Source organism: Colossoma macropomum, unplaced genomic scaffold (genome assembly GCF_904425465.1).
Source record: "Colossoma macropomum unplaced genomic scaffold, Colossoma_macropomum, whole genome shotgun sequence".
Classification (NCBI taxonomy): Eukaryota; Metazoa; Chordata; class Actinopteri; order Characiformes; family Serrasalmidae; genus Colossoma; species Colossoma macropomum.
The window spans coordinates 1245616-1260539 of NW_023495386.1; the positions used below are offsets into that span (position 1 = coordinate 1245616).

At 38.4% G+C, this 14924-nt stretch overlaps 1 protein-coding gene across 1 annotated transcript in view; it reads left to right on the top strand.

Annotated features, from left to right (window-relative positions):
* lrrc6 (leucine rich repeat containing 6) overlaps nt 1–13001 on the top strand; it is a 31122-nt gene extending 18121 nt beyond the window's left edge. Inside the window, exons 11-13 of the mRNA XM_036562415.1 lie at nt 1735–1820; nt 10626–10836; nt 12520–13001. Of these exons, the coding sequence (XP_036418308.1) occupies nt 1735–1820; nt 10626–10824 (285 nt within the window). The 3' untranslated portion in view covers nt 10825–10836; nt 12520–13001. The remainder of the gene's footprint in view (nt 1–1734; nt 1821–10625; nt 10837–12519) is intronic.
* Nucleotides 13002–14924: the final 1923 nt, after the last annotated feature.

Consider the following 14924-nt stretch of genomic DNA (forward strand, 5'->3'; position numbering starts at 1 on the left):
ACAGTAGGCCTCAGTTACCTCTGTTATATACAACTTGGTATACCTATTGATTAGTTGCTGATGAGTAAAGAGTAGAAGATCAGATGTGAGCACAGTGAAGGTTTATGAAGCAAGCATCATCAGACCATCCTTACTTTAGTGAGCATGTAAAACTTTTGCCTTTACTGTTTGTTTTGTTTTCTCCAAGGAAGAACTTTGTCGCATTCATTTGGAATGTAAACAAATACTATGAAGTTTGGGAAATGGTAGTTGTCAGTTATTAATTCAGCTGGCCTCTGTTATCCTAGTTTAACTGGTTGATAGCGTCTGGCTGCAGACATGCAGAGTCAAGCTTGTATCTTGCTGCTCCAGCAGAAGGACCCTGTCATATTATCAGGGGCCCGTCATAAGAAGTGGATGATAGGTTCATCTTTAAAGCTCCACGGTGCCAAAATTTAGATTTAGTACCAACCTTATCTTCCCGAGTGTTTTTGAAATAAACCCGGGGGATATCAGAGGGGGAGGGGTATACTAATATAGAATGGACATCCAAACTCATCTCAGTGTTCCTTTAACTAATTGGGTATTAAAATAAAACATGTACAGTGAAAAAGTATTTTCCCCTCCTGATCAACAAGTTAACTACGTTTAGTTGATAATGGGATCAATTACACTAGACACACCCTGGCTTGCTTACTGTCAGCACTGTTGAATCTAAACTCACTTAAACAGAACCTTTTCAGCAATGTAAAGTAGACTAAAAGGTCTCACGGGAAAGGATTATAAAGACATATCTAAGGCTCTGACACCACAATAAAAGCCATTATTTACGAATGGGGAAAACATAGAACAGTGGTGAATCTCCCGGATGTGGCCAATGATGGCTTATCCAGGAAATCACAAAAGAACCAGATGAACATCGAAGGTACTGGAGGCCTTGCTCGCCTCAGATAAGATCAGCATTCATAAATTCCACCATTAAAAAGAGACTGGGCGAAAATGATATCAGTGGGATAGTTGCAAACCGGAAAACATTACTAACCACAAGGAACGTAAAAGCTTGTCTCACATTTGCCCATGATGACCCCAAGCCTTTTGGAATAATGTTCGATGGACTGATGAATTGAAAGTGGACCTCTCTAGGGAAGGGGCACAGCATTACACAACAAGACCATCATACCAGCAGTTGAACGTGGTGGTGGTAGTGTGATGGTGCGGGAATGCTTTGGTGCTTCAGGGCTTGGGTGACTTGCCATAATTGATGGAACCATGAATTCTGCTCTCTACAAAAAAAAAATCCTGTATTTTGTGCATTCTCTGTATGGCCTCCTGTTCTCTTTGTCTTATATTACATTCTTCTAAAAAATAATAAATAAATAAATAAATAAATAAATAGATAATAAATAGATAAATAAAGTGAATGTGCAGCATTGAACCACAGTGATGTTGAAACACAAGCTGCAGATATCGCACCTCGTGACACGAAGTGTACCCTTGTTTATTCATAGCAGTTATTTTGGAAATTGAAAAAAATGGGACAAAATATACTTTTTTTTTATACGGCTATCTATATACTTTGGGAGCTGCCCAAATGTAGCCTATGTACAAGAAGCACTCATCCCATTTCGAAGGGTGTATAGGTGTTTTTCTGGTATAATCAAGACCACTTGAAAGCAGCATTTGGACAGGCTTGTGGGAGCATGACCATGGGGTGCAATCATGTATAACTGTGCATATTGATTTGTGTTTGCTTAGGCACATGGAGAGATAAAAGTAAAGAAGGCAGTCCTGAAACCATCCCATGTTAAGAAGAGCAACAAGAATGCAGAGGAAAAGCCCAAGTAAGCAACCATTTCTTATTTGCTTAATATTTAATATTAATATTATTATATATATATTAATATTAATATATATAATTAATATTTAATTTTTAAAAATGCATTATTTTCCTGAACACAGAACAGCATAAAGTACATCCATGTACATGCGTCGTCAGCGAGCGCAAACCACTTCACTTAGCCAGTGAGCTACTCCGCTCGCCATCCAGTCAGCAGTCAGTAGCAGTAATGCTAGCATCCTAGCGCCAAGTTTTATTTGCTTTTTCAGTGAAATACATCTGTCTGCTTTTTTAAATTAAAGGAGTGTCCTGGGCCAGTGATTAGAAAGTATTTTACTTTTCATTTTTAGCTGTTAAGCTCCTTTCACCCCTATTCATTGAGGACTCCCTTGCAGGTGCCCTCTGGTGTTTTGCAGGCATGTTTTTGATATAATGGGGAAGTAGGAAGTGGCTTGGCTCCCCATACACAGGCTCTGTACACTTCATTATCCACCTTATTCCTGTGCCCCATTATGACTTTATAGACAGACAATACGTTGAATGCTTATCCTGAAATGATAGAAATGTGGGAATAAACAAAAATATCAATAATCTTTATTGTTGAGATGTTTGAATGCTTGTGTGCTAATCTTTGTGGCTGAATCGATCTGTCTGTCCACAAAAACCTGACCCTTTGTGAGAGAAAAAATTTAGTCAGAGGATCCAGTTTATAGCTTACACCAGTGGTTCTTAAACTGTTTACAGCTCCATACCCCCACAGACATTTTACCACCTGCTGTATACCCTTTCTCACTTCTTATATATGCACATGCACATGTTGCCATGATGCAAATGTAAGACATTTCGCCTTATAAAATCAGTGTCCCTTAAATTATCAAAATGTTCATGGTGCGATGACACCAAATATACTAACTAATATTGAATAAATAATGTTATTCACAGGTGCACAGTGGTCTATTTGAGGGCATATGTGCATGTGTGAGACAGTCTGCACTGAAAATGAACAGTGAATAACAAAATATAATAAATAAATAAATAAATAAATAAAAACCACTACGGCCTCTGCAACTTCCTTCCACATACACACGCAGACAAAGCTCCAAGTACAAAAACTCCTGCTGATCCCACTCCGCTTCTTGGGGTTTTGGTAGATCTGCGGAAGTTGGTGGTGTAGTGTGTGAGAGGCAGAAAGGGTTTGACTAGGGTCACTAAGGGTCACTAACATTCTCAGCACTGCAGTGACACTGACATGGTGGTAGAGTGTTAGTGCGTGTCGCACTGGTGCGAGTGGATTAGACACAGCAATGCAGCTGGAGTTTTTAAACACCGTGTCAGTTCACAGTCCTCTCTATGAGGCACACTCACCTTTTTGGTCCAGCTTGTAAAATGTAAAGTCAGAGACAATAGTTCATTTGTCAGTTTGTGTTGGTTATCCTCTAGTCCTTCATCAGTGGTCACAGGACGGTGCCCACAGAATGCTGTTGGCTGAATATTTTTGGATGGTGGACTGTTCCCAGTCCAGCAGTGACACTGAGGTGTAGGAGTTTTATATTGTTCATAAGCCCTTTGATCCTAATAAAGCCTCCCTGGCCTTTCAGTGATATTACCGGAATGTATAAGTGAACTGAAGCTCAGTCATAAACAGTGTTTTATGTCAGTGAGATTAAAATGCACTGTTGTGTTTGTGCTGTACATGCTCTGCCTCATCCACCACCCCCACCACACATAGGAAATATGAAGAGTGCTACTGAGTCACAGCTACACATCTGATCCTCTCTTTATATAACACAAACCCTCTTTCACACTCCTTTTCTTTTTTTCTTTTGCTTTCACAGTCTTTTTCCTCTTTGCTGTGCCTTTCTCTCTACTTTTGCTGTCTCTGCTCTCTTTCTGTCTTGCACATCCGCTTGCTTCTCTCATTCTCCCTCAGCCTCTCTGCTCAGTGGTTCACTGTGGGAGGTCTAGACCGGTCACCTTCACTCCAGCACTGGAATATACTAGGCTGTGTGTGCATGAGTGAGAGAGAGAGAGAGGCAGAGAAAGGCCATTTGTGTGTGTACACTATAAAACATGGTAAATGTGAGTTTATGCAAACGTTTAAAAGAAACTAATTGCCTTGGGTAATTTGAGCTGTTCTAACTTAATTTATTTACGCCTCTTCATCTAATTAGGGCTGGAATGACTCAGCAATGCTCTGCTTTCCTTTCGATTTTGTTGTGGTTTCGTTCCATTCTGTGCCAGATGTACAATACTGCACAAAACTCAGAGATCTCCCTTTCGTTTATTTCATTTCCAGGCAAAATGGCAATTAAGTACAAGTTTATCATTTTGCAGTGTCTGGGGACAAAGCAGAAAACATAAAAGCCCTAACAGTCAAATATAATATTAGTCTATCAGTATTTAATTTATCCAGTCTTTGATTTTGCGCACATACTGCCAATTTTAACTCGAGTCGTTCTAATCTTTAAGCCAACCAGTTACAGCTGTGTCCTCTCAGAAAAAGCTGTTCCCAAAGCTCTCGCTGACATTATGTTCCTTTTCAAAGAGACAATAACATTCACAAAAACAACTACCCAAACTCACCTTAGGTCTTGCACATTTATTTCTCATGTCTATCTAAAATGGCAAAACGTTTGATTTACTAAGACTGTAGCTTATTATGCAAACTATGCAATATATGCCACGCCCACTAACTGTTAGTGATCCGCAGGGTTTAAAAGAAGCAGTGGAATTATGGAGCAGTGAACAAACCCGGGACAAAACGTAGCAGCTTTAAAGCCCCTGTCTACTCATGTTCATCATTTTTTTCTAGTTATTCTCTACAGCTTATAGACTGGCAGAGAAGGAACGCTTTCTGTCTTCTCTGTTGAGAGATTTTTTAAAATTAGTTTTCTGCCATTTTCTTCTGTTCGATTTGAGTTGGCTGGGTCTAAATTTGGTGCAGGTAATAGCGGATATGCCATAGTGCCAGAGTTATCAGTCCCCAGCCACTGCCAGCAAGTAGGTGAGCTTTTCTAAATTTTTGTTAACGGTGCTTGTCATGAAGGTTTATTACACCGTTGCTGCTTTCTACCTGCTTTAGCCACCTGTTGCAGGGTCATGCCATCAACGACTAACTTTGTTTATGAGAGCGCAATAGCTAGCGGCCCATCTTAACTGTAGGAATAAAATGATACATTACCTACTTCCCCCCCTCAACATCAAGGCTCAATTTGTTTCCCCAAATATGACCGTGCTAACTCATAATGGCAGTTTGAAAAATACACTGAAAACAGCTGCTACTGACAGTGTGAGTGACTGTGTTGTTTATTAAACTTCAGCAGAGTCTGGTACCTGTAGATAAGTGTGAGTGTATGGGACGCACGTATGAGGCAAATCGCTTGGGAAATTCAGGTGTGAAACAACATTCAGCAGTGTTTTTGCTGAGCCAGAGAAGCTGCTGCATGCTTACACATACAGACCACAGGTTTGTTTATATTATTGTTTAGTTCTTAATTGTCTAGTTTTTAATTTTGCTCAATAAAAATATTTTGCATTTTCTTCAGTTGTTAATGTTGCTATTACTAATTATATAACAGTGCATAGTAATTATATAAAAAAAATAAATAAACAAAAATAGGTTTTCTTAGGTTACAGTTAGCATTGGTATCTGTCGATACTTAAGGACCAGGTATCAGTATCGGAATCAGAAGGGAAAAAGCGGTATCGGTGCAACCCTAGTTTTAATAAATGGAGTTTTTTCCCTCAAAACATTTTACAGGGGTGTGTATAATATACTTTGTGAAATATACTTTGTCAACACACATTATGGCACATTTTGTGCTGCATCTTCTCACATATGTACATCTGATCCTGTGAATTTAATCACAGTTGTTCTAATGGTAACATTCTTTCACCACGTGTTTGTAGCTCATGCCTTCATCTAATCGTCTTTGGAGACCTTAATGTAACTTTTTACCAACTTTTGTAAATCAAGCGGTATATGTAATCAGCTGCATGTATAATATCTCCACCCTCTTTTTGTGTGATCCTACCATGTTTGCACCCCCCCCTACCCCCGCATATGCATGAGGGAGATAAGCACGTTGTGTGTTTTTCCATGCACACAGCCCAGAAACTGCATGTTTAAAGCTCCAGTTTCGTACATAACATGCAGGCAGAATGTGTCTGATTTGTGGCTGAAACTAATGCAAAAGTCTTAAAGGGGAAATGTCTGTATAATTAAAATTTTAAGATGTAAACAAAGTCAATCAAAGTGGTTTGATGTCAAATGCTGAGGTCTGGAGAAACTTACTGGTTCACAATGGTGGTGATGGGAACCAGACGTTTAATTCCTCTAAATGCTCTCTCACAGAAGGTTATTATATGACATGGCTATGAATATACTGCCTGATGCCTGAGACATTGTTTTATAGTAGTTTTGAGAAACAAATTGGCCTAAAACATATTTGTGAAATACTTTCATGGAGAAGAGATACATGCAGGCCAGTACACAAAGAAAAATGATTTTATTCAGATTTATCAATAGTTTGTCATGACCAACATTACATATGAAAACTGAGAAGACGTGTTGTTTTGGATAGTGAATAAAATGACTGTATTTGTGTTGTAGACATCGCCACCCCTGGTTCCCATCACCACCACTGTAAAGAAAGTCACTAAGCTTCAAACCACATTGAATGACTTTGCTTACATCTCAGTAAATGAATTATGCAGATATTTTAAAAAATCAGTGGAATTCTCCTTTAACAGATCAGACCCTCTGCGTTTGCGTGTGTGAGCATGTGTGCGTATGTCCGTGAGTCCTTCAGCAGGCTTTATTATCTCAGAGAGGGAGGGCCGTAATCCTCACGCACAGCACACATGCAATAAAGGCAATGCAATAAAAATGCTAATACAGTGTTAATAAAATGTGAAGGGAATTTTCTTGCAACTACATGCACCTACGACCTGACCTCTGCTAGGTGTGGGGGATTTTACAAACACACAAACTGTATCTGTGTAGCTTTCTGTGTGATCTGACAGTAATAAGGAGCAAGTGCTGCTTTCTTAGTGAAGTTAATTAAGTGCATGTGTTTGTGAGTGCTATACTGGCTCAGGAAGTAGAATGTCACTGGCTGTAATCAGTGATGTGGCAGCCAATCAGGGTCCAGCAGCAGGTCTAATTCGATTCCTGTTGATTTATTTTAAAAGCCTGCAGCCAGAGAGAGACAGTGACCCTGCAACAGAGACACTTTTTTAGAGAGAGAGAGAGAGAGAGAGAGAGAGAGAGGGGGAGAGAGAGAGAGAGAGAGAGAGAGAGAGAGAGAGAGAGGGAGAGAGAGAGAGAGAGAGAGGGAGGGAGGGAGAGAAAGCCTTCCAGATAGAAACAGGAAAATACAGAAAGGCCAGATAGAACAGTTTTAACATCTTCTGCTAGTCGCTCAATAGTGAGGTTTTTTTTGAAGTACAACCTGCACCTCTCCCGCTATGCTTAGCATAGTTCTTTATAATGACAGGCTCATTTCTTTATTCCACATTCAGTATTGTACATTTATTGTCAGATCTTGATTCTTTATTTATATTGTTCTTGTTGTGCTATTCTTTTGCTAATAGGGTGTCGACCAAAGGGGAATTAGTTTCCCTTTGGAGTCTTAGGTCCTTGCAAGGTTTCTTCCTCTTGCTTTTAGAGACTTTTTCCTTGCCACTGTAGCCCTTGTCTTGCTCATTTGGGATTTCTGTAAAGCAGCTTTTTGACAATGCCCATTGTAAAAGAATTCTGTTGCATAGCATCTTGCCAATAAACTCCCCCAAGAAGTGCAGCACATGACGCTAATTTCAAACATCTTGCTGTAGTTTTGTATTTATCGCAAAGTCCTTTTACTGGTAAATATTTATTTTGGAGTTTATGTGGCTTCAAATTGCAATCATTTTCGCCATTTTGCTGTTGTAACGTCAAAATAAGCGTTTACTGTTTCAGGGGCAGCTCACTTTCTGGTTCTGTTTGTGCACTGCTGTAGAAAAACAAAAGAAGTCAGAGTTAGGATAGACATGATTTGAAAAACCTGATTACTGAGCTAAGCCCCAAGTCTCTTTATCACATTTCTTGAAATCCTATAAAGGCTTAATCTGATCTGACAAATCAGAGCATGCTATTTACATGATCACTTTAATGATCAGATAACTGCCAAAATCCGATAGTGACTTTATTATTGGCATGCATCTAATTGCACTCTTTGTTTCTGACACTGTATGCATAGCTTAAGACTGCCTTTGCTGCGAGATATAAATCTCAGAGGTTTTCACATCCCCTGAGCACTGTGCAGTGTCATCAAAGTGACTACCAATACCAGACTCATTTGTGTATTTGGATTGCACTGGCCAGCATTACTAACCAACACAACCTCTTCAAATTAAAGAACTGATTACTGAGTACTGATTTTGTACGTTGACTTTTAAAAAGGCTACTAAAAGGATGCTAACCACAATCAAGCAGAATATACACAGCACACGTATGCAGTAGAAAAGTATTTCAAATGCAGCATTATTTTAATGAATTGTGAAATCAAATCGAGGAACAATGCACTTTTTGTAAAGTAAGTAGACATGCTGTAAAAATCACTGCATCATGGGATTAATAGGTGTTTGACATTACAATAAGCTTTAAAATACTCCTAAAGTCAATTTAAACCATAAAAAATCAATGCTGAATAATACACACACATCTTCTAGGCCACTTATCCTTCTGGGTGGCGGGGGGAGCTGGAGCCTATCCCAGCAGTCATTGGGTGGAAGGCAGGATACACCCCGGACAGGTCACCAGTCCATCGCAGGGCAGACATGCTGAATAATAAATTGTTAGATTTATTGTTATGCCCAGGAAGTACTAAAATGTCCTAGGATCATCCCTAAAACTAAATGCACTCAGAATGCAAAGAACTATGAAAATGTACCATCATGCAACTTATTAACTCCCCTTTCAGTTTCCAAACCCCACCCCTTCCTTCTTTTCCGCCAACACCCTGCAGGCGAATACAGCCGTCTATGTCTGACCAGGCTGAATACATGAGATGGTGCAGAACAAAAACAAAGATAAGTAATTATAATTAATCCCATTGTGATTAATAGTCAGAAAATTAGCTAGCGGGACTTTTAATTTATCATCCAATAAATGTTAAACCATAAACTGAATAACAATTGCTAAATGTTGAACAGTGTTATGGAGAGCACAGTTAAGCTGATTATACTCGCGCTTGCTTAGCAGGCTAATAACTCCTCATCACACCACAGAACGGGTTAGATTCTGTCTTTGTGTCACTTCAGTACCCAACCATTCAACGTCACTCAGTTTTGATTTTTTTTTCTCTAAACTTCAGTGTCAGGGGAGCAAACCTGTGCTTTGGTGTTTGTGGCTGTAGCATGCTAAGGACAGTTCTACACCATCATTTTTATTAGATCTGACACAATCACAATTTTAAATACTATCTTTTATCTGTTTTTGCTAACTGTTAGCTGCAGTCTGAAAGTCTCAAAATTAAGTTAGCTACGAAGTTAGCACAGAAATGTTCTGTAGGATTTGTTTGGAACAGGTGCAAGCTTATTTGTGACATACTGAAACTGAAAAATGAAGCTGATATATATACCCTGCAAATTGCATTTTTTGGATATGGTGAGAAGGCCTTTGTTTTTTCAATGGAGAAATGTGCTGTGGTCATAATAAGTAATCCAACAGGAATTAACCATTTAAATAACACATTTTTTAAGGAAAGGGTTACATGAAAGCAAGCTGAACGCTCATACAACAATTTGTGACAAAATAATAAATGTAAACTTTTCTAATTGTTTGAGATTTTGGAGCAACATATGCTGCCTTCTAGAGAATGTCTTTTTCAGGGATGTGCATGCATGTTTAAACCTGACAACGCCAAGCCAAGTGTTACAACAGCATGGCTTTGTAGTCAGATTGTGGGTGCTAGATGGCCTACCTGCAGTCGAAAACTGTCTGTAATTGAAGTGTGTGTTACATTATTAAAATACGTTGCATTATTAAAATACGACATTAAAGGCCCTGTACGGTTGCACAGCCGAAGACTTGTGTAACTGAAGAATGGCAAGGACATTCTGCTTTCAAAATGCAATCAGTTTGTGTCTTCAGTCCTGCCCAATCTTTTTGTAAAGGAGTTTGAAATTAGCATATTTTTACAACAACTATGAAGTTCATAAGGTCAAAACAAATGTTGTGGTTTTGTACTCTTTTAAATTTAATACAGGTCAAATGAATTTTACTTATCAATGCTTTCTGGTTTTATTGGCATTTGTCCCAACTTTTTGAGGACCTGGTTTGTACAATTACATTCACAGTTATGCTGTATCACATTCTGTTATTTATAAAAACTGTCAAAAGTATGGACAAAATTCAGGCTTTAAAATAGCTGCTTCTACTGTTGTTAGCTACACAACATACTTTTGTCCATTTTTATAATGTCATTATGTCATACAGTCTCAGAAACCAAATAAGCAAGAAATTCCTTAACTACTCATTGGCAACTTTAAGGCAAGTGGTGATTGGTGAAGTAGTTTTTAGCTACATTACTCTCAGCTCCAGGGCAAAACAAAATTTTGATGCCCAACATGTCTTGGCTGATTGGATACATTTGGGTTGAGGACCAGCACTTTATATGGGACGTTAAAATAAAGAAATACATTTACCCAGAAATACCCATGAATAATAACTGATAGAGACAACAAAAAGTCAAGGTCACTTCAGTGTCTTCCCTTCACCGGACTTCCTCAACACCCCCCTCTCTTTTATCTCTCTTGCTCCCTGCAGGGTGATGACTGGTTGTGAGAGATTAGAGGTCGACCCCAGCAAAATCTCTACTGTAGACCTGGCCAACATTGTCCCTAAAGAAAACTACACTGCCCAGGGACCCCTGCCGTTCTCCTGGGGACTACAAGCTTGTGGAGCCCAAGAGAAGCCCGTTTCCAAGGAGTTTGTGGATGACCCAGAAGTGCCCCCACTCATCTGACACAAATAAAAGGTGAGAGTTTCCACGTACAGCTGTGCATGTTTTGGAATACATGATATGGACATATGGATTTGATTGATCAATACACCCACAGAACTCTCATCTGGAATGTCTGAAGTTAGTCAATATTCTCACATCACGCAATAAAAAACTTAGTGATTGATCATTTGTATATTGCAGGATTCTGTAATAACAGTATCACAAAGATGGGTATTGTAATAGGTATTGACCTATCCACCCACAAATGTGTTCTTTTGTGTTCACTCTTTACTGCTGAGCAAATGCTGGCAAAAATGTCTGTTTCAAATTTTATGTAACATCACCTGTTTGGATAGATATTTTTGGTAGGCTAAGCAGAAAGTTAAGCTGCTAAGAATTTTTTTCTCTAAACATAGTCTGTTAGATATGTTTAGTGTCTTAGCTTTTTAGATCTACAATGGATCTATAAGGCTAAAACAGCTAAAAATAGCAGAAATTGCATAGACTTCTAGATTGGGTAAATTAGAGTTTCTCCGTGAAGCATTTACTGTGTTTGACCTTTTATTTATGTATTTATTTCCACAAAGTGTTTATACACTTTTTTTTTTCTTGGCAACAGCCTCTAATACCAAAGTGGACACAGAAGCAAACACAGTTGAAGTTGAAGCTTAATCTGTGTCAAATAAAATAATATAATTCAGTAAATTTGTGGTTGTATTATATTGTCATCTTGAATTTGGCCACAAAGTTTACTAATTGATCTACTAATGGCAGCCGTAACAAGATTATACTTTGAAGTAATATGCAAAACCTCTAAGATATTAATCTTTGGGATTATAGTGTTTACATTTAACCTTCAAGAGAGTTGAATAAGCCTGGACAGCCTTTTCCAGCACCCTAAGCGAGGAAGATTATCAGGTTATTTTTTGAAATACAGTAAATCCTCTAAGATAATAATCAATCCTTGTGATTGAAGTGCTAGCATTTAAATAAATATGTAGGATATCACATCACCCATGTTCCAAAGTCCAGTAGTGTTAATGTGAGGGACTACTAGTGTCTTGCTATGGTTTACATGAGATAAACAAAAAAATAAACAATGTATTAAACTGGGGGCTGTTACCATGGTCTGTCTGTCTGTCTGTCTATCTATCTATCTATCTATCTATCTATCCATCTATCTATCTACCTACCTATCTATCTATCAGCTAGAAACCTTACAAAGCTACATTTGCTGAACTCTGCCTTTCTGCTTAGCATAATTGGATATTTAGCCCTAAAAAGTGTATTTACATGACAATGAACACCTTCAACACACATACATACTAAATATCATTTAAAATATCAATTCTAAATGTACTCTAAATGCTGCAGTTTCTCATTAGGTTGAATGGGACTTTTGTAAATGGTCTGTAATGCTTGTCCAATCTTGCTGCAAGTGTGGGTGGATCCTGGAAAGGTCAGCTGACAATATATTGGTCCTTTTGCAAAAATAGGACAGAGGTTCTAAATCCCAGTTCCCATTGCACATATTCATTTTCCCTTAATCTAACACCCCTCATCTATCTCCTGAACCAAGTGAGTCAGGTGTGTTAGAGCAGTGAAAACTGGGACTGTAAATTTGTTTGTGAATTAGCATGTAGGCTGAGTGTTATTAAAGCAAATTCTCTCTTCTACTCTATGTGTGTGTGTGTGTGTGTGTGCGTGTGGATGTAGGTAATAGATAATGGATGCGAGTGACTCTTGGTCCCCCTGACTCTGATGAGGCAGTTTCATCATTGCATCCATCTTCTTTACACACCTAGGCTGATTCATCGAGGTCTTATGTCACACTCATGGATACACACACATCCTTCTGCTTCCTGTCACATATTCAAGCCACAATAGTGTTTTTTTCAGCATTTTTTGCAGTACTGTTCAAAAGTCAAAAAACAATTTTCAGTCAAAACAGATATTAAGTGCAGGTTATTCATTTTTCAGTGTTGGAGAAAAAAAGCAGAAAACAAATATTTTAACAGAAAGAGGCCCCAGTGACTCCCCCAGGGACATTTTTCAGTATTTACTGTGTCCATTGTTTGCCTTTATTACAGCTTCCCTTTTTGGGAGATTTGCTTTCAGTTTTTCAAATAAATCTGCAGGTCATGTTTTTCCAGACCTCCGAAATTCACTCTTTGGAAGTTGGTTGCATTTACTGCTTCACACAGTCAAAGTAATCCCAAACACATTCAGTGATGTTGACTTCTGGACTCAACCACTGGTGTAGTCAGTTCATTGTTCTGAGAACACCAGCAGCTTCTTTGTTTGATTTGCAGATGTTCTTCTTTTTTGTCTTTTTTGTTCTTTTTTTTCGTCTTCTCACAGTGGAAGGATGGACAGAAATAATGGATTTTCTCAGATCTGAAGCAAAAGTGGAGCTTGATTTTCTCCTCTCTCTCAAAGATGAAAGTACTGTTTATCTGATGCTCACAGTTTTGGTGGTCTATCAGGTCTTGCACAGCTGTGAGGGGACCCATTTTCTTTGTATCTTTTAAAGGGGTCAGTTTCCTCAACACAGATTATGCCTAGTCATGAACTAAATTGCAGTGCCAATGGTGACTCATCATTGCGAATTCTTTTTTGGTCTAGGCTTAGGTTTAATCAGGGTCTGGGAAACTGGCCAAATATTTTTTTAAAAATTCATTTTCTGAGACTTTTTTTTTTCACTCATTAAGTCCCTTTGACTTCCCCCTTTAGCCATGTGTATTATCTTAATATCTGATCTCCTCAGAAATATCAGAAATATCTCATGCAAAAATGAATATCTTGTACTTAATGGCCATAGTGACTGAAAATTAAATAAATAAGGGGTGGTCTGTGACTTTTGCACAGTACAAAGGACAAACACTGTATAGTGGTTAGAGGCTACAAATGGTGTTGCTCTGATATTAATGGAATTTGGGGTAAGTGAGAGATATGGTGGAAAATGATTAATGGTAAGATTATGGGGTGAAAAGGGTTAGATACTATATTTTTTCTCCTTTACTGTCTTTCAGTTGCCCGTTTGTCAAATGTGAGAAATCATTTTTATTGTTTCTTATGATGTGTTACACTTCAGTGTTTTGGTCATTCCTTTCCTCTTTTTCAGCAAGGTATTTACTTATGAGGGGAAAAGTTTCGAACTGTATATTTAGCCTAAATGATGGCTTCATTCCTTTTGCTTATGAAAGAAATAACAAACAGAGGTCTTGTTGAATGGTGAATGTGGAATGTATAATTGCTGCTCCCTCTGTCAAAAGAAAACAAATAAATAAAACAAATTACTAAAAAATACTGTCCAAACTCTCTGTTTGCTATGTCATTGTCTTCCTTGCTAATAAATTTAGGCTTCTATTCTGTTCTTGAGTGGATGCATAAATGTATACCTGTCTTGAGCATTGTGGTACATGTCTTGTTAATACAGCTTCTAAAGACCCTAGGGATAAGCTACACCTTTGCTGGTTGTGTCAGTAAAGTTGCCCAGGCACTACAGATCATTTCCTCCCTTTGCTTTTCCTCCCTGTAGTACAGAATGTAGAATATTGCCTGCACAGTGCTGTTATTGTAAGTCTTATTTGCGCTATGTCTGCAGTTAATATTATATTTTTTTATATGTTTATTCACTTTTTGGCACACAAACCAAGAAAGTATTAGCATTTCTTAGTAGCCACACTGATAACATTAAAATCTGAGTTGATGGTTTAGGAATATAGATGACTTACGAGCTAACAAATCTTTGTTTACTTAACCAGTTAGGGCACTGGTTGCAAACCTGGTCCTTAGGGCCCCCTTAGACAGCACTTTTTCTGCTGCCCAACTCACAACACAGAGGTAAAAGGGGAAAAATGTAGATCATCTGAGGGGCCCTGGGGAGCAGGTTAGGAAGACTTCAACACAATATGAAGAAAGCAAAGCAACATTGATGGTGAAGATGCAGGTGGTGGACAGCTTTTGCCTATTTGAATAAATTATTAACAATGACGAATCCAGCCCTCAGGAAATACTATCCAGATTGGTACTCGGTAGAACAACGATGAAGGACCTTTAAAAGATGTAAGGATGTGTCTCTACAAAGATCAGACTTGTCCAGGCTGTGGTCTTTTTTG